This window comes from Diceros bicornis, chromosome 35 (assembly GCF_020826845.1).
Source record: "Diceros bicornis minor isolate mBicDic1 chromosome 35, mDicBic1.mat.cur, whole genome shotgun sequence".
NCBI classification, from domain to species: Eukaryota; Metazoa; Chordata; class Mammalia; order Perissodactyla; family Rhinocerotidae; genus Diceros; species Diceros bicornis.
In genome coordinates this window covers 23,924,898-23,943,557 of record NC_080774.1, presented here as the reverse complement: position 1 = coordinate 23,943,557, position 18,660 = coordinate 23,924,898, and the positions used below count along the sequence as shown (strand labels likewise).

The 18,660-nt window shown below is 55.4% G+C and overlaps 1 protein-coding gene across 1 annotated transcript; it reads right to left on the bottom strand.

The window, feature by feature from the left end:
• Positions 1–13,984: 13,984 nt before the first annotated feature.
• On the bottom strand, positions 13,985–17,222 carry MTFP1 (mitochondrial fission process 1). Its single transcript, XM_058531773.1, has 4 exons — positions 17,039–17,222; positions 16,153–16,280; positions 15,567–15,799; positions 13,985–14,598 (listed from the first exon to the last, which is right to left on the bottom strand). The coding sequence occupies exons 1-4, from the start codon at positions 17,103–17,105 to the stop codon at positions 14,526–14,528; spliced, it is 501 nt and encodes a 166-aa protein (XP_058387756.1). The 5' UTR covers positions 17,106–17,222; the 3' UTR covers positions 13,985–14,525.
• Positions 17,223–18,660: the final 1,438 nt, after the last annotated feature.

Genomic DNA, 18,660 nt, shown 5'->3' with positions numbered 1-18,660 from the left:
GGCTGAGCTGTGACCATCTTTCATTGGCTGAGCTGTTGCTGAGCAAAGAGAAAACCTTCCTCCTGCTGGGTAGTGAAGTATGCTTCTTTCTGTTGGGGTCTGCAATTGATGAGAAGTGGTAAGGTGTGAGAGCTCCCCCTTCTGGCCTCCAGACTCCATTTTAAATGAGATTGCCTTTATTCAGTTTCACACTCCATATCCACAGCCAGCGGCAAGTAGCTCTCCTCAGCTCCCAGCCTTTAGGTCTCTAGTCTCCCTCAGGGGCCATCCATTTCTGAATGTCCAGGAGGAGGTGTGGGGGAAGGAAAGAGACCCCACTTTGTAGCCTTGGCCAATGGGCACCTGCATTCCAGCAATGGTCAGTGTACAGACAGGAAGACCAAGGCCTGCAGTGAGGCCTTCCCCACTGTGTGTGTGAAGCGAAGTTAAGTTCCAGTTCCCACAGCCCAGAAATGCTGGGGAGGGAAGGCCTCGGCTGCCTTGGGAGGCAAAGGTGGTAGCCGCAGGCTGTTTCCCATAAGAGGGGTCAAGTGTGGCAGCTGAGGCTGCAAGCCTGGGCCACTTACCGTGCAGATCCCAGGCCAGGGCAACCCATGGGTGGAGAATAAGCCAGCTCCATGCTGGTGCTAATTAGGCACCAGATCCCCTGCCTTCCCCCCACCATTGCAGCAGCCTCTCCAGAGAATCCACTTTCACATCACAGTTAAGACGTTCCCCAACACATTGTACCAACACACGAGTGCCAGAGAGAGTTAAGGCAAGACCACAGCACTAGAGAAACAGAAAACTTTATTGTACATATATAAAAAGGTTATTTAGTTTTCTGAAGGGCCCGCTGCCTCCCAGCTTTCCTCGATGGTAGACCGGGACGCTGAATCAATCTCCTCTGCAGACGAGAGTCTTTCCATCGCCCCAACCACTGGCCCCACCTCCTGGGCATCCAGATTGGCCAGGGCCTCCCTCGGCGTGTACCCCAGGCAGCCAGGAGGACAGCACAGCTGGAAGGCCTGGAGCACCTTCTTCAGGGTCAGCAGGAACAGGATCAGCAGCAGAGAGACACAGCGGAGGGCCAGCGGCACCGCTAGCAAGTCCCGTAGCCTCCTGCAGGGGGCTGGGAAGGACGGGCCCGGGAGACCCTCAGGACTGTCCAGAGGCGCTGCCGCCCAGCTAGAGCTGACAGCGAGCCCAGAGTTCTTCACCACGGTGGGAAAAGAGAAGCCAGGAGCACGTGGGGAAGCAGGGTGCGGCTGGGGACGGGACCGAGAACAAGTGTCCATGAGCCTGGACGGTGGTGGAGAAACCAGTTCTTTTAGGGCCTAGGCTGCATCCCAGCCCTGCACTTACCTTGCAACCATGACACCGGTAGCTTCTTGACCCTCAGCGGCCCCACAACCACCATATAGGTGTCCCCTTCCCCCAGGAACTCTATGGAGGGGAAGCTGTTAGCCCTGACGTCTTCCTCCCGCCTAGCTCCTGGCAGAGGCCCAGAGCTGGTTTACTCCCAGAGCTGGTGTGCATTCATCCTAAATGGGGGCAGGGGAAGTGAGGTGTCACCCAGCAGGGTTTAAGAAACAATAACTGAAGAACACAAAGATCCATCCACATAGTACTGGGATTCAATCCAATTCTAGTACCTCCATTCTGTTGATTGTTACACCATCGTAAATGTAAAAGAGAGATCTGACCTACAGAGCTGTCTGTAGCATATTATAGAAGCATGTTATAGAATATCAGAAAAACTGGACCCTTATATTCAGAGGTACAAATAACAAAAGCTGCCTGGATATGGCTACACTAAAATGTTAGTGAACGATAGTCTGAATTGTAGGATTATATCTTTTTGAAGAATCTGAATTGTCTAGGATAGTTATATATTTGCTTGGTAAAGGAGGGCAGGGGAATAAGTTATTAGCACCCCCATCATAGGACCTGGCACTGAGCAGAGCGAGCTTCCTCCTCAAAGCACCCATGGGACAGGAGAGGCAGCTGCAGGTCACCGGCCAGCCCACAGCTGACCCCATCCAAGCCACGATCATTTCATGGCCCCCGCCTCACAGCCCAGAGCCCAAGCCCATGGCAATTTCAGTGACATCTATCCACCCACACAAGCCAAAGGCCCCCAGCGGCCCCTGGACCTGGTCTCGCCCCACCTCACCGTGGTGCCGCCCTCTCTTTGGGTGGGAACAGCCGAAGTCACAGCAGTCACACACCGAGCTTTCCCATTTATCATCTACAAGCTGCCAGCTGCTGACAGTCCAGAGAGAAAGACATGCCCAGTCAGGAGGGCAAGGGGATGACAGTCTGCCCCAAATCCCAATCCCAGCATGGCCATGTTAGCTGTGTGACAGCGGGCAGTCATTTGGCCTCTCTGGACTTTCTTTTCCCTGGCTTGCCTGTACTAAAAAGAGGCCACCTACATTTCCAGGATAAGCACTATCCATGGTGTGGGTGAAGCATCCCGGGACAGAGCCAGCTGAAGCCTCTCACCTCTCCCCATTGCCCGGCTTACAGAACCCAGGACCCACAAGTCATGGTGGCCAATGCTTTCATTTCAGAAATGGGGGCCTCCAAGGCCCAAAATGGGGAAGGAGTTTGCCCAGTGTCCTACGCCTTGAAGCAGGGACTGCTCACCTGCTCGAGGATTTCCGGCCAGGCTCGAAGGGTCTCGGCCAACTCCAGACGCTCGTCCAGCAGATGATCTATACCTGAAAAGACAGACCAAGAGAGAGCCGGGGCCCCAGCCCCAGCTGAGAGGGCTCCTCTCGGGCTCCCATGGGCCCTGACACAGTCACCCGTGTTGAACTACATCAGGCCTCATTTATCCCCCCACCCACGCAGGGAGGAAGCCAGGCCAGCCTGTGACTGTCACAGCCCCAGCCCATAACAGGCCTTAGAGGGTGAGAAAATTCTGATTTTCCCTTATCCACGAGTATTTCCTCACTGCAGCCCTGGTTTAGAACAGGGACACATTGGAACTCTTGGGTAGTATCCTCAATGGGGCACCGGTTAGGTTACAACTTGGCCAGACAGCGGGGTTCTATGTAGCCGTTGACTTGCATAGGAAAATACAATTTCTCCTATGCAGAGAAATGTGGTTGATATAAAGTAAGGGGAAAACAAGTTCTATAATGACACACATAAGCCTATTTTATAAAACACTCACTTAGCATCTGTCAAGTATTGGTGATCTCAGGGTTTTAGGATTTTCATTTTCTGTTCTATATATGAATTAACAAGGAACATTGAGAACAGCTCTTAAAAGGAAGAAGAGTTAAGTGTAGAGTGTGGCTCCTATAAAGAGATATTCAGATTTAGGAAATTCTAGCGCCATCTTGGGACAATCTCCAAGCAGTGCTAGTTGTCTTTTGTACCTTGATATTTCCCGTGAGGACAGTATCTTACTGCAAAGAAAGGAAGCTTCAAGTAGCCCCAGGCTTTCAGCACCCAGAGGGACGGAGGCCATGGTGCCCAGGTTCCCCGACCCATAATCACATCCATCAAGATCTCTCTGGGGTGGGTGGGCCTTCCCAACCCCGCTGTGTGATCTTTGCGCCAGGCCTGATCCCAGGCTCGATCCTGCACATGGAAACATGAGACCCTGAGGGCCTCGCCTCTTGGTCAGAGCTCAGGCCAAACCCAGGGCTGTGGGTTCTGAGTCCCAGCTCCGGGTCTCTGATCCTACTGCCATTCTCAGAGGTTAGGGTTGCCAGATAAAATACAGGACACCCAGTTAAATCTTTAAAAATATAATGTGTCTCATACAATATTTTGGGACATATTTATACTAAAAAATTCATTGTTTATCTGAAATTCAAGTTTAACCGGAAATCCTGTATTTTTATTTGCTAAATCTGGAAGCCCTATCAGGGGATCCAGCACCCCTTTCCTGGGCTGACCCCTAACTCTGCCCAAAATAGCCCTGGGATGGGAAGCAGAGTAACAGGAAGAGAGTCCCCAGTCCTCCAGCTGGGCCTGGGCCTCGCCTCACCTCGTCCTCGTCCACATCGTCATTGAGCGTGACGGCCTCCACGCTGAACTGCAGCGTCTCATTATTCTGTCAGGACCAAGGGCCAGTACTGGGGCCTATTGAGAGGCACCTGGGGGATAGCCAAGAGGGCCAGAGGGACCATCAGCTCAGAGACTGACCAGGACAAGTTTCCTGGGAAGCCACAAAGAGGCTCACAGTACAGGACCTTCTTGTTCCTTAAAGCCACATTAAAGAACATTCGCCCCGTTACTAGAGTCTGGGGACAAATGTGTTTGGCCTGAGCAAAGCACAGAAGTTACAAAATCAGCTATGAGTGACAAGACTCTAAGGCCACTGCAGCCACTCAACAGCTTGCACCCTGGCTGGGAAGGACAGCCCGTCCTCTGCCAAGAGGCTCACAGCTCAGGTGGGCAGGTTCAGACCCAGGCAAGTTCAGACCAGGCACACAAAAAGGTTGGTCACCAACGACCAAGTGCAACAAAACAGACCTCTACACAAGATGACACCAGTGGCCTGGCTAAGTGAGACCCCAGGGTAGGGATGAGCCCTCTGCCCTCCTCTCCTACTCCGCCCACAGCCCATGGACCCTCGGTTGAAGACGAGGGGTATACATCTTCTGGGAGCGGTTCAGGTACTGGCTCTGGGAGCCCACACACTCATCCACGTAGAGCTTCATGGCCCAGTTTGACACAAGCCTTCCACATAGGGAGGTGGCAAGGCATCTGAGGGAAGAGGGTTATTCCTGGTAAGTGGTCACGGCCACCCTCTAACAAGCATCTACTGCCCGCCTGCTAGGTCGTAGCCATAATCCCATTTGCTCCTGAATGGTCCTGGAAGTGTTTATTATGCTCATTTTACAGATGGGGTGATGCAGGCTCAAAGAGATGGTAGACCTTGGGTTCTCTTGCCCTGGTCTCATCTACCAAATGGGTGCACACCTGTCCCACCAGGGGTGGAAGACTGAGGCCAGAAATAGGGTAGTGCATGTGGCCCACATTCTCGCTTCCTCCTTGGGCAGTCCTCCAGGGCCCGCCCTCAGGGGTCCACGCTTCATCTCCCTCCACCCACACACCAGTCCAAGACTCACCATGCAGTACCAGGAGGGCCACCTGCAGGGGCAGCGTGGTGGGGGGTGAGGGCTCCTTGGACGGATCCTTCAGAGGGCAAGGGGGGGTCTGTGAGGGGCTGTCTGCAGCAGAACTGTTTGCCTCCTGTCTCAGGAGCAGCCTGGGCTGGGGGGCTGCAGAGGAAGGGGCACCACAGGTCGAGGGGGTCCAGCGGGTCCCCACAGCCAGACTGGAGGACAGGTTCCCCCAGGGGAGGTAATGGGAGTGAGAGGGCCGGAGGGAAGTTGCTTGAATAAGCTTGACCAGCACTGAGTATCATCATAGCTGCCATGAGGGGCTATTCCACCCACCCTCTGAACTGCGCGACTGCCCCCATTTCACAGATGTACAAACTCGGGCTGGGAAGTCCTGCCACCATCTGCCCATGGTTACACACAGCTGCAGAACTCAGATTCAAACTCCCAAGCAAGGGCTTTTCCAGAAACATTTAAAGGTTGGAGGTGTTATACGGCAAGATTCAGATAATACCAAGCAGTATTAACAGGAAAGCTGAGTTTACTTTTCCCCGCTCCCTACCAGTACCTGCTGTCTGTCCCTGTGAGCAACCGGCCTGTGTGTAGCAGACTCACCCCTGCATGGTCCCCAGCTAATTCTTTTTACCGTTCGGGCTCCTGACTGCCTTGCATGCTGCCTCTAAGAGGGATTATCCTGACCCAGAGGGCCTAGGGCAGACCAAGGACCGGAAAGCAGTTTGGACTTTTTTTAAAAAGGACAAGAATTTAAGGTATTTGTTTAGTGTTTGCTGAACATCTACTGCATGCCAGGCTCTGCCCTAGAGGCCAGGGGTGTAGGGTGGGGGTGGGCCCCTGCCCCCGAGCTTGGCCTGGCTGGGGAGCCCAAACCTCGAGAAGTAGGACTGCCCTGGACTCCAGAGGGTCCTGCTCAGCCTGGGACGAGGCTGAAAGGTTCCCTGGATGCAGGGTGAGGGTCTGGGAAGAGGGACGGGTGACCCAGGGTTCTGGTGTCCTCAGCTCTCAGTGAGGGAAGCAGCAAGGGACTCCAGGGGCAGGGGGCATTGGGAAGCGGGGCTGAGTGTTGGAGGGCACAGGGCAGAGTGACTCACGGGCCATCAGGAAGGAAGTCCCCTCCTCCCAGAATCCCCATGATGCCAAGTCCCACTCCTGTGGTGGCCCAGCTTGGGCGTGGTGGGACGAGTTATCCTCGAGGGGCTCACTGGGTGCACAGCTGGCAGGGGGAGGCTCAGCTCAGGGGCAGAGAGGACAGGAGGAGGACCCCCACCTGCCACCCTACCTCCCAAGGGAACCCCTTGCCCAGACCTTACCTAGCAGCAAGACCAGAGCAACCGGCAGAAGCCCCCTGGATGTGGCCATAATGAAAAGAAACATTCCCTGCCCCCCACAAGCCTTCTTAAATTGGCCCAGAGGCAGCTGGGGAAGGAACAAGCCTCACCTGGAGCCCACAGATGAGTCTAGGGCCTGGCTGAGCAGGGCCAGGCCAAATACCATCCCCTCACCTATGCCCCCCACCTGCCCCCACAATCCCCTCCTGATTTTAGAAAAGGCTCCAAGTCCTCCTCCCACACGTAGGACTGAATGAGGATAGTAAGAGTTAAGGCTTGCTGCACAGTGACTTCAGTTTCTCATCTGTAGGATGATTATGGTGGCACCCACTGCACAGGCCCTTATGGAGGTTACATAACAGAATGTTAGCGCAGCGCCTGGCACATGGTAAGAGCTCCATCTGTGTTCTCTGTGGGTGTCGTTATGAAACCCACATTATGAAACTCTTGTCCAAGGGGAGGGAGGAACGCGATGATGCGGCATGCTGTACGGCGGGATGATTCTGTCTGGGGAAAGGAGCCAAGAACGGTTCATGGAGTGGGTACCATGAGAGATGGACCTTGAAGGCTAGGAACAGAGGGAAATGGAGGCAGGGAGGGCGTTCCTGGCAGATGGCATGGCACAGAGGCTAGATGTGCAGGGCACGCCCAGGGAATGGCAAGGAGTCAACAGAGGTAAGAACATAGGTGCGGGGATGTGCTGTGGTGAGAGATGAGACTGCCAGGGCCTGGAGGCTCTGAATGCCAGGCTGAGGCTCGGACTGGAGTCATGGAAGGTATTAGAACAGAGGAGGCACTAGGGGAGATTCAGCCAGCGTGACCAGATCAGAGAATGCTCCTTTATCACTGAGCAGTTAAGGAGTGCCCAAGATTTGAGTTCGTACAAATAAGACCATGACGATCACTCTCAGACTCACATCTTTGGACAATCATCCAATTATTTCCTCTGAATAAATTCTTAGGATTGGAATCCCTGAACCATATAATTGGCATACTTTATATCTGGGTTGGTCATCAGATGGAACAAGTCAATTATTTGCCCTTGAAGTGGATGTCTCTTGCCACATTAATAATAGCCAATATTTGTGGAGCTGTCTCTGTAAGCCCTGCTCTGGCTGAATGCGTTGTGAGCCATATCTCCTGTAATCCTCGCAGCAGCTTCAGGAGGTCATTACGGAGAATTGTACAGTGAGGAGACCAAGGCTCAGAGAGGTTAGGTAATTTGCCTATGGTCACACAGCCTGTGAGTCAGCTCTGTCCCTGACTGTGTAGAGAGCCATGGGCTGAAAGGCGGTAGGCATGGAATCAGTACTAGGCTGGGGGGAGGGGAATTGGAGAAGTGGGAAGGTAGGGGTAGGGAAGTGGGGGAAGGTCAGGGAATGTAGGGGGTGCTGTGTGAGCTTGGGCCAATGACTCCAACTCCAGGAAACAGGAACCTAACCTTCATGTGGTTGTAAAGGGTAAATGAGGCGCATCACAGGAAGCACTTAGCACAGGACCTGGGGCGCACTAGTAGCGGTTCACTAACAGATATTGTCCTCAGTAACCCTGGAAGCAGTTGGAACCAGCCAACATGGGCACACTGGGAGGTGCTGCCTTCTTGTGGTGATGCTGAGCATTGCGTAAAGGTGGCCACTGGGGGACCCAACTCCCAGCATGCTCTAGGATATAGGCCTAGGGGTGGGAACAGACACCTCCCCCCAATCCCAGCAGGGGTCTGCCCCACCCTCTCAGGTGATGGAGGAAGTGTTGGGCTGAGGAAGAGGGAGCCCAGAGAAGGCTCTCAAGCCAGCCCTACGGGGTCAGAGGCAACTTTGCAGGGGAGGGGGTAGTGAACTGAGGGAGGACTGGCCTGAAGTCAGGGGAGGGTGGGTGGCCTGCAGGAAGGGGTTGGGGAAAGGCTGGAACAGAGTGTCCCAATTGGAGGGAACAGTGTATGAGAAAGCCCAGTCAAGAGAAATGCCAGAACCAAGGAACCAAAATGGACAGAATGGCTGAAATAAAGATTTGGGGTGGGGGAAAGGGTGGGGTCATCCAGATCATGCAGGGCTCTGGAGCCACGGCAAGGAGTCTGGGCTGTGTTCTGAACATTTTAAGAAGTGGTTGGCCAGATAAAAAAGCTTGGAGCGGGGCAAGCCAGAGGCTGCTGCCCCATTTAGGCCTGGAAGGGACAGATAGGAGATGTGGTAGCAGAGGATTGGGGACAGAAGCTACGGGAGTGAGAGGGAGCAGCCAGAGAGCAGAGGGAAGGGCCTGAGCCCCAGCATCAGCTGCTGGGGCAGCAGCCAGAGAGGTGGGAGGGAACCTGGAGCGAGGGCTCCGGACAAGCAGGGGCCACCTTCCCTTCTCCCTACCTGGCTGTTTTGGGAGAGGGAAGAGCAGACCAGGGTTGAGTCTTACCTGTGACCCTACAGGCTGTGAGGCCTCTGCCAGGTCACTTGCCCTCTCTGATCCTTAGAATGTGGGTCTGGAAAGGGGGATGGTGCCAGGGCAGTAGCCTGCTGGTAAATGTCTAACCACTGGCTCCCCGGGCCAGTGATTTGTTGATTTCCATGATGTAAATCTCCCATCATGGCCTATTTCAAGCTACCCAAGTGAAGTCACTGAACACAGAGTTGAGAAGCAATGTGCAATGGTAACACACTATAATAGGGTATATCCACCAAACAGATATGAGAGATGTAAATAACCTTGGCAGCATAGATAATAGTAAAGTCTAGCAAAATAATTAGGAAGCAGTAAGCTTTCAGTATTTACTACCTGGTTTTTTTGCCTGTTTGTTTTTCATTGAGATATAATTGACATATAACACTATATTAGTTTCAGGTATACAACATGAATTGATTCAATATTTGTATGTATTGCAAAATAATCACATAAGTCTAGTTAATATCTGTCGCTATACAGTTACAAATTTTTTTTCTTGTGATGAGAATTTTTTACTACCTTTATTTTCAATATAATGTATTTAAATCTGATTTATCATTTAATTAATTAATTTTTTAATTTTTTTGCTGAGGAAGATTGGCCCTGAGCTAACATCTGCGCCCATCTTCCTCAATTTTGTATGTGGGATGCTGCCACAGCATGGCTTGATAAGTGGTGCACCCAGTCTGTGCCTGGGATTTGAACCTGCAAACCCCGGGCCGCCAAAGTGGAATACGTGAACTTAACCACTATGCCACCAGGCTGGCCCCTATATTGTTTAATTTTTAATCATGGCTGTGTTTAACCACCAGTTCACAAAATTCCTGAAAAGTTAACAAATTGGTTCTAGCCCCTATGAGCGGCTCTCGCACAGCATTCATTGGCCCACAGCAAGCGGATGTGCAACGTAACCCTCCAGATGCGCCCAGGTCTCAGGCATCCAGAAGAGGCCCAGACTCTGCGCTAAGGGGCTGCTGGGCCCCTGAGCAAACATTAAAGGAACAGAAGGAGAGGCCCCCTGAGCCCAGCGCCCCCAGGCAGGCCACAGGTTTGCCCGCCACCCCACACTCCTGCCCAAGTCCACACGGGGCAGGCACAGGCCCTGCTCAGGCCCAGGGCCGTCACCTCACAGGAGGTCTATCACCAGCCCCTGTTCTGGAGGCCTCGTAGCCCCAGCCCCGCCTCAGGAAAATCATGAGCGCTAAAGTTGATGCCGAACATCTCTTTATCAGGAAACTCTGGTAGGCGTTGGGCGCTCCTTAGACCCTGCTGCCTGGGCCTGCAGCTAGACGTGCTGCAAGGCTCTGGGCCTGAGCCAGCAGCAGTGGGTGAAGATGCAGAAGCCCATGCCCAGGGTGGCCGTCAACACCCCCCTGAGCAGAGTCCCTGTCATCAGGGTCAGCGAACTGCAGAGGCTTCCTGGTACAAGAGACAGAGCTGGTCAGGGCCCAGAGAGACAGGAAGTACCCCAGCAGGGACAGGGAAGGGTCTGGGTGATGGCTCCCGCCTCCCAGACCGTGCTGTTGATGTGGGAGAGAGGACAGGAGTACTGGATTCAATGTGTGCCTACGTGACCTCAAGCCTCAGTTTCTTCATCTACAAAATGGAACTGATTGTGTCTACAGCATAGGATTATTGGGAAAATTAGACCAGGTCATCAGAGGCTCCAGAAATGAAGGGACCCGTAAAGGGTTCTTGCTCCCCTGACCTACAGAGGACCACCTAACAACAACTCCCAGAGGGTACCATCTGGGCATCTTTCCCTTCTAGTCCTGGAAAGGCTCTCAGCTCCTGTCCCAGCCTTGCCAGAGACACTACCCATCAAATAGCACCATCCTACCCTGTCCCCGTTCCCTTGGCCCCATGATGCCTGATGAGGCTGTACCGCTCAGAGGCTACTTCCAGATGCTGGCTGGGGCTGGTTACACACTCGTCCACGTACAGCTGGAGGGCTGATGGAAAATTCCACAGGGAGCTCAGAGCCCAGGAAAACAGTGCTGGTGCTGGTGGGGTCTGGAGCCTCCAGCACGGCCCCAGCCTGGGCTGGAAAGAAAACCAGATGGGGAGGACACAAGGCCAAGACATTGAAGGGCTTGCCTTAGGCCACACAGCAAGAGGGGAAGCAGGCAAAGCCAGGTCGCCAGAAGCCCAGTGCCCTTCCTGCCTGCCACCTTGCCCTGCCTCTCTTCCTGCTCTCCCCAGAGGTGGTCCAGCTCAGAACTGGAGGCACAGGAGCCCCTGAGCCAGGGGCCCTTCCCCTTGAGTCACCGTATCTGTTCAGCCCATGTCCCCCATCTGTAGAAAGGGACGACCAGGCCAAAGTCTGGCTGAAGTCCAGACGTCCAACCCCAGCCAGGGAGCCAGTCACCAAGAAGGCAGGGGGCAAGGTGGGGGCTTCCCAGCTGGCAGGGACACAGGAGGGGTTAACGTGAGTCTGGCATGCAAGGGCCCCAGAAAACACACACTGAAGGCCCATGACAAGTCCCTGAGGCAGCCCAGGCAGGCAAGAGGCCAGGAGAATCCAGAGATTCCAAATTCTGACTCGCAGGTGAGGACACCCAGCTCTGTCTCAGGCTCACACCAGGGGGTTCATGGGGCCAGGGCCTGCTGCCCCGCTTGCTGGAGGGGCAGCCCACCCTTCCTCCTCCTGCGGAACCTCCAGGTGGCAGGGCCCAAGGCAGTGCTCACCACTTGGCTGTACAACTGACTCAACGGCGGAAAGCAGCAATGGGGGCTGCTCAGAGCGTCTAGGTGGGGGTGCATTGACCAGGTCGGCCAAGAATTCCACCTTCTTCCCCGAGATCTGGGGGGACACCAGCTCCTTAAGAAGGAGCAGGAAGCCAAGGCAGTACATCCCCAGCTTGGCCCCCACCTCACTGTCGCTCGCCCTCTCTGGGCCTTGGTTTCCTGTCTCGGTCTTGTTCAAGGTCCCTGCCTTGCTCAAAAGCCTGTTTTGCTTTTGAAGAATGATGTGCTAAACTGCACCTGGTGGTAGACAGTGCGGCCTTCCCTTCCGTGAACCTCAGTTTCCTTATCTGGAAAACGGGGGTGACAGTTCTACCTCCTCATGGGGCTGCTGAGGATTCAAGGAACAAACACAAGTCGAGGGCACGTGTAAATACACAGATGATAAACAGAAGTCTGCACCATACCCTCGCCTACCCATTCTGTAGCAGTCCAGGCCTCTGCTGCTTTTAGAGAAACTGAGGCTCAGAGAGGCTGTGACTTGCCCAAGGCAACAGAGCAAGTCAGTATGATCTGAGCGTACCCCTTTCTCCAGCCCAGACACCTCAGCTCTGCCCCATGCCCCCAGAATCTCCCAGGTACCGCCAGGCTCCTGGCAGCCTTGTCCCCATGAGCCTCACCAGCCGGACGAAGCCACAAGCTCTGAATGGGGCAATAAAAACCACACAGCCAGGCATGCCAAGGAGGGCATGCAGGTGCCAAGACACAGGTGGCCGGCATCAAGCTGGGGCTCCCCCTCACTGCCAGGAGAATGTCCCTCTGATTACATTCCTGCAGGAGGCTGTCCCCTGGCAGTGTGGCCTAGGCTGACGTAGCCAGAGAACAGCCTCAGAGAGGACATGGCCAGCAGAGCCTGCCCAGAAACCTCCCCCAACACGCGCCCTTCAACCACTGCATCTCCAGAATGGAGCAGGGAGCGGGGTAAGGTGTGTGTTGGAGGTGAGGGGGTCTCTCCCCACCCAGACAGGCTGTCCACAGACCTTATCCCCACCAGCCTGACCTGAGAATGCCTGTGAGCCCCTCATGGGAGCACCTACTACGTACCGGACATCTGCAAAGGTGCACCCCAGTGCTTCTTCACAAGGCAGGGCCACCAGTGGGGCAGCCAAGGCCAGAGGGGGCCCACAGCAGGGCAGAGCCGAGGGGCAACAACCGAGGGGCACTGGGGCTGGCTGTCCAAGATGCTCAGTGTTAGCCAAGAGGAAAAGGATTTTCAAGGGGGGCCGTGCTTGGAGGCACAGGAGGGTAGGTGAAGGGGAGGGTCACAAGGCTGGGGCAGGGCCAAGAGCTTGGACTGTTTCTGAGAGCACAGAAGCCCAACTCTGGCCTGGGCAGCTCCCAGCTTTAGGGGGAACCTGGAGGGTGGAAGGTGGAGAGCAAGTGAGCAAGGAATTGGTAGCAGAACTCAGATGTCCTAGGGAGGCAGGGGAGGGTGTGGCCAGGCCTCGCTGTGACACTGGGGGGAAATGGGAAGGTGCTGGAGATGGGTGTGGGAGGGGGCCGTGAGAGGGCTGGAGAGTTGAGGGGGGCTCAGAGCATTTCAGGGAGCCGAAAGGAGCGGCAGGAGACTGGGCAGAGGTCATGGGGGGCTTGGGCAAGGGACCCTGCCAGTGAGGGATGAGAAGGGCGGCAGAGAAAGGCCCACCTCTCCCCTCAGGAACCCCCAGCTCTGGGGCAGGCCATCAGACTCATCCTGCAGCTGCAGACACCCCCAGAGCAGGAGCCACAACCCCAGCGCCTCCATTCTGTCTCACTACCAGCCCTGCTCCTCCCGCGGCAGCTACACACCGGGTCCGGAGGCGGGCGGTCTCAAGGGGCGGGGTTAGGCGGCCCCTGGGCTGCGAGGGGCGGGGCCGGGATCTCGGCCGGAACTGAGTTGCGGTTTGGGGCAGGGCTGAGCGCTGGGGCCCCAGGTCCGCTTTTGCCCTGCGCTTCACACCCGCCACGCCTTCCCGCCTCCACCCTCCGGGCTGTTGGCTGCCAAAGAAAGAGGCTTGCCCAGAATCAAGGAGGAATGGTCTCCTTCAGTGCTCCCAGGCCCAGCAGCTCAGGGGAAGCCACCAGGAGAACCGGTCACGCCCTTGGGGGGGGGGAGGCAGGGAAATAGGGTGGGAGACAGCCCTTGGGTCACTGCCCAACAGGCTCTCCTCCCAGAAGTGTGGGTGCTTTAGGAGGCTTACAGAAAGAGGGCAAGGCCTACCCCAAAGGAGGCTGGCAGCCTCGAGGTGGAATCCCAGGCATCTGCAGGGGGCTTTGGTGGGTGTGAAGGTAGCAGACAGGCCCAGCACTAGCTGCTATGAGTGGTATGGCTGGAGAAGTCAGCCTCCACCTCTGAGGGTCTCCAGCCCTGCTCCCCCCTACCTCCCTGTTCCTCCCCAACAGAAAAGAAAAGAAAACTCAATTTCTTGAGGATTTATTGGGCTGGGGGCTCTCCTGCCTTCCAGCCAGGCCCCAGCAGCCCCTGCCCCAGGGACGGGCTGGTGGGAGAATCAGTCCTCAGGATAGTGCCTGCTGCTCCTCTGTCCAGCCACGCTGCCATGGGGTGACACGGCCGAGCTTCTGGGGGTCCTGGGTCCCCAGCTTGCCAAGTGATCTTGGTCATGTTCCTTGCCCTCTCGGGTCCTCAGTCTCCTTATCCTCCATGAGAGGATGTTACTTCCCTGAGAAAAGACAGAGCGGGGCCCACCTGGGGTCCACTCCCACTCAGGATCATGGATTCTGTGGAAGCAGACAGGGTGCAGGTCCCACCCTTGACTGTGATGCATTGTGGCTGCCGCTCCTTGAGGCCTTTGTCTCTCAGTTGCTGTCCAGCTCAAACCCACTCAGATGCCACAGCCTCGGACCCCAGGGCGCCTGGCATCCGCATCCCCCAGCAGGAGGAGGAGGTTGGAACAGAGCAGGGAGTGGGCCAACGCACAGGACAGGTACCAGGGTGGGGTCAGGAGGAGCTGGGCTTCTCCACTGAGGGGTAGAGCTTGCGCAGGCTGGAGTCCAGGAGGAAGTCCACTGACCTGTGGGGCAGTGAAGGGTGATGAGCAGGTGACCAAGGGGTGCTAATGGGGCAATGGGAGGCAAGAGGTCAGGGCTAGGGAAGGGACTCCTGGATGCAGGACACAGTGCCATCCAGGTGGCAGCCATCATCCTCTTCTTTATTCGGTTGGGGAAACTGAGGCACAGAGAGGGTAAAAGACTCACTCAGGGCCTCAGGGTCAGCTATGTTCCCTTGGAAGACTCCTCCCACTCTGTTGTTGGTCTGGTTGAGTTGACCCTATCTCTGGTTCTAAGAGCAGGCACATGACCCAAGCCTGGCTAATCAGAAAAGGGAAACCAGTTCGGGGGTGGGCACCCAGTCCAAGATGGACCAATGACAGCCTTCCTTGGGATTTTTGCTGTCATTAAGATGCATCCTATGGGGCTTGCTAAACTGGTGGGATGGAAGCTGGGAGCTGCTGGGGCCATCTCTACTCCCACAAGGGAAAAGCGAGTGAAGCCAACACAGGGCGGGGTGGGGAGAAAGGCAGCAGGATAGGGAGACCCAGACCCCTAATGACATCATTTAGGTGCCTAGATCCTGCCATGCCTGAAAGCAGTATCATCTGGACTTCTCAGTTTCATGAAACAATTAATTCCTATTTTACTTAACCCAGTTTCAGTTGAGTTTCTATCACTAAAACCTCCCCACACCCATCCCCTCCAGCTTGCACCTGTATCCTGAATGACTCTGGTTGTTTTGTAACACTAGATTTTCTTTCTGGGGATTTACTTGTCCTGTGTCCCATACCCTCCAGGCACCCCCTTACCTTTACTGATCATACAGATCATACAACAAGGGCATAGACTGTCCTTTCTACCTTAGGAGCCCTGAGTGCCAGCCCCGCCTCTGCTGCTATTGTTCTGTGCAAAGTGGGCACACCCACACCTCTCAGAGCTTATCTCCAACTGTAGAGTGGATGATCTTGAGGCCGGGAGGGGCACCCACCTGTCAATGGGGTGGATGATGATGGGGATGACCAGCAGCCCCAGAGCGGTGGTGGTCCACTTCCGGACAGCCAGAGGCCAGCGGGTGGCAGTGCCCAGGACATAGAGAGAGGTAGCACACACGCGGTTGATGGTGAAGCCTGGGATGGCCACAGAGGCCAGAGCCTGCCACACAAAGGTGTCCACCACGGCCACGGTCACCCTGGCGCTGCGGCCCGCTTCAGGGCTTGGCACCTGGTGGGCACAAGAGACACTTAATCCAGCAGGGGCAGAGGTGGGAAACCCTGTGGACAGGAGGCATGAGGCTGGACCAGGTGGAGGGAAATGGCCAGGGCGGGGCAGGGTCAGAACCACACTGGTGTTGGGTTGTGCATTGTACCACATTTAGGGCTGGGGGTGGACTGGGGTATAAACCATGTCACGTGCAGGGCTGGGGCCAATGTACACTATCCTACAAACAGAACTGGGGTATGGACTGCACCAGGAGATGTTATGGGGACCAGACTGTTCCACAAGGGACTTTACCACATGCAAGGCTGAATCAAGGGGGAGTGGACTGGGGTGAGGGGTTGAGGGCTAACACTCACCTTTCCCGCCTTCTTGCCTTTGTCAATGGCATCGGCCAGCACGTAGGAGCTGGCCACACCATAGCTCAACCACACCACAGCTGCTGGCACCAGGGAGCGGAAGGCCTCCCCCACCTCATTGGCATAGCCTGGTGGGGAGAGGATGTTTAATTCCCGAGCCCATGGATTATTCCACAAGTGAGCTGATTCTAATCCCAGCCTGCTAAGCAGTAGCTGGGTGACCTTAGACAAGTGATTTCACCTCTCTGAGCTTCAGTTTCCTGGCCTATAACAGCACCCACGATGCCCACCACTCTAGGGCCATTGTGGGAGAGCTGAATACAGTCACCGTTATCATCACTCACTTGCCTTCCCAGCCTGGGTTCTAGAAGCATCTGCACTAACAGGGGAACAGGCAGCAAGAGAGACTGACCAATGGCAGCCCCCCTGACTGGGCAGTCACCATGTGCCAGGCGTTTCTGTGCCTTATCCCATTCTACCCTTACAACTACAACCGGATGAGACAGACCCTGCGTTCATCCCTTTTTGCCCAGGAGGAAACTGAGGCTCCGGCAGAGCCAGTGAGTGAGAAGCGGAGATGGGGTCCAGAGCCTTGATTTCACGGCCAGTGCTGGGGCATGCCAGAGATGGCAGCGTGCGCACTGTGTTCCTCCTAGCCAGGTCCGAGCTTCCACCTGGGACACGGAGCAGCATAGACCCCGAGGACAGGGCTGGGCTGACCAGAGCTGTGTGACCTTGGGCACGTCCCTAGCCCTCTCTGAGCCCAGTCTCAGACCCAGGAAGAATGAGAATTAAGATCCTCCCACTTTCTCCCTGACCGGCGTCTGGCGACCCCTGCTTGCCTAGCCACGTGGTGGTAGTGGTGGGGGGGTCGTCATGTGCTCACCCAGGTACCGCACCCACGTGTCCCGGAAAAGGTCGCGCTCGGCACCCCGCGAGGACGGCTCGGACATGGCGCTTCCGCCTCGGCCCCAGCCTCTGCAGCCGGTCCAGCCGCAACAGCCACCTCGGCTTCCACTAGCGCTCCTGTAGGCGGCGGCGGGACCAGCTAAATGTCCCTAACAGAAGGACAGGTCGTGCTGTCCCCGCCAGAAGCAGGGAGCGTCTGCAAATTCCCCCACGCACCGAAGCCCCTCTCCCAGGCTTCGGGTTTTGGTTTTCAGGTTTTTTCCTAAAAGTTAGGAAATCGGATGTTTATTTTTGCCCCCCACCCCCACCCCCACCCCCCAGGCTTCGGTTTTACAGATTAATTTTCTTCACGTTTTCTCTGGGGTTGGGCTCTTAGCGCGATCCCCTCGTCCAGGACTGATTGTAGTTCCGGAGCCAAAGAGACTGGGGTTCAAATGCAGGATGCTACACTTCCTAGCTGCGCTTCCTAGCTGTGTGACCTCAGGCAGGAGTCGGTACTTCTCTGAGCCTCACTTTGTTCATTTGTTAAAAGGAGAACACTACCGCGTTCACTCCAAGGACGATGGCGAGGATTAATTACATCAGTCATCATTTCTTGAGTTTACTACCAGCCAGACAAGGTTAGCTAAAGACTCTAAGACGGATTGCTCCCTTAAACCCTCCCACCAGCCTAGGACCCCCATTTTACAGATGAGGAAATAGAGGCACAGAATATGGGTCCCTTTCAGGTCATACAGCCCCTAAGCGGTTACGCCGGGATTTGAACCCAGCCCGAGTGGCTCCAGATCCCCGTGCTCTTAGGTGAGCTCAGTAAATGAGGCTGGGGGAGTGAACGGTCGGCACCCCCGAGAGGTGGATGCTCGGACTCTAGAGGCCCTTCTTGGCAGGTGCCATGTTCATCTATCAAGCACTGGGGTGTAACTGGATCGTGTGCCCACTGACCGATCCTCTTGGGGGCAGGACATTGAATGAATGAATGGTTGGGGTACAAGACTTAAGGAAAATGAGAACACAATGGGGGGACCTCAGGTTACCCGTGTGAGCAATAAGCGCACTTCACGAAAGCTCTGTGAATCTTTTGGGACTATCAGCGAGCAAAGGCACAGCCATTAAAGACAGGCGGTCCTGGGTTCAAATCCCAGTTCTGCCGCCTATTAGCTGCTAGCCACCTGTAAAAACTGAGAGTAGCCAATATTTACTGAGCGCTCACTTGTACCAGGCTCTCTCCTAAGGGCATTGCACGTATTATTTCCTTGAATCTTTGCAACAACCCAAGGCGGTAAGCACAGGGGTGTTGCGTGGTCCCCAGTAGTTGCTCATTAAAGAATTAGCTTTCATTATTGGCAAATAAAGATGGGGAAAATGAAGACCCCTGACTCCCTATTGAGGGCCTGGGCGTCTCTGTCATTGTAGGGTCGTGTAGGGCAGCCCGGTCAGGGGGGACTTCGCAGGAATCTGGGCTCAGGGCGCAAAGCGATCCCCAGCCCCCGAAACACCAGCAGTGCTGGCGGGGAATTAGGAGACGGTCCCTAATACCACGTGATTGTCGCTCCTCTGCCTCCCTCCCAATCAGGGCCCACTGCCGGCGCAGCGCGCGCC

What these genes read in the sequence shown, in the direction of transcription:
- MTFP1 (XM_058531773.1), bottom strand. Translation starts at nt 17,105, where the DNA reads ATGTCCGAGCCGTCCTCGCGGGGTGCCGAGCGCGACCTTTTCCGGGAC. An exon ending in CACGTGGGTGCGGTACCTGG is followed by an intron (nt 16,281 to 17,038) that starts GTGAGCACATGA and finishes TCTCCCCACCAG; the next exon opens with GCTATGCCAATGAGGTGGGG. An exon ending in ATCATCCACCCCATTGACAG is followed by an intron (nt 14,599 to 15,566) that starts GTGGGTGCCCCT and finishes ACTGCCCCACAG; the next exon opens with GTCAGTGGACTTCCTCCTGG.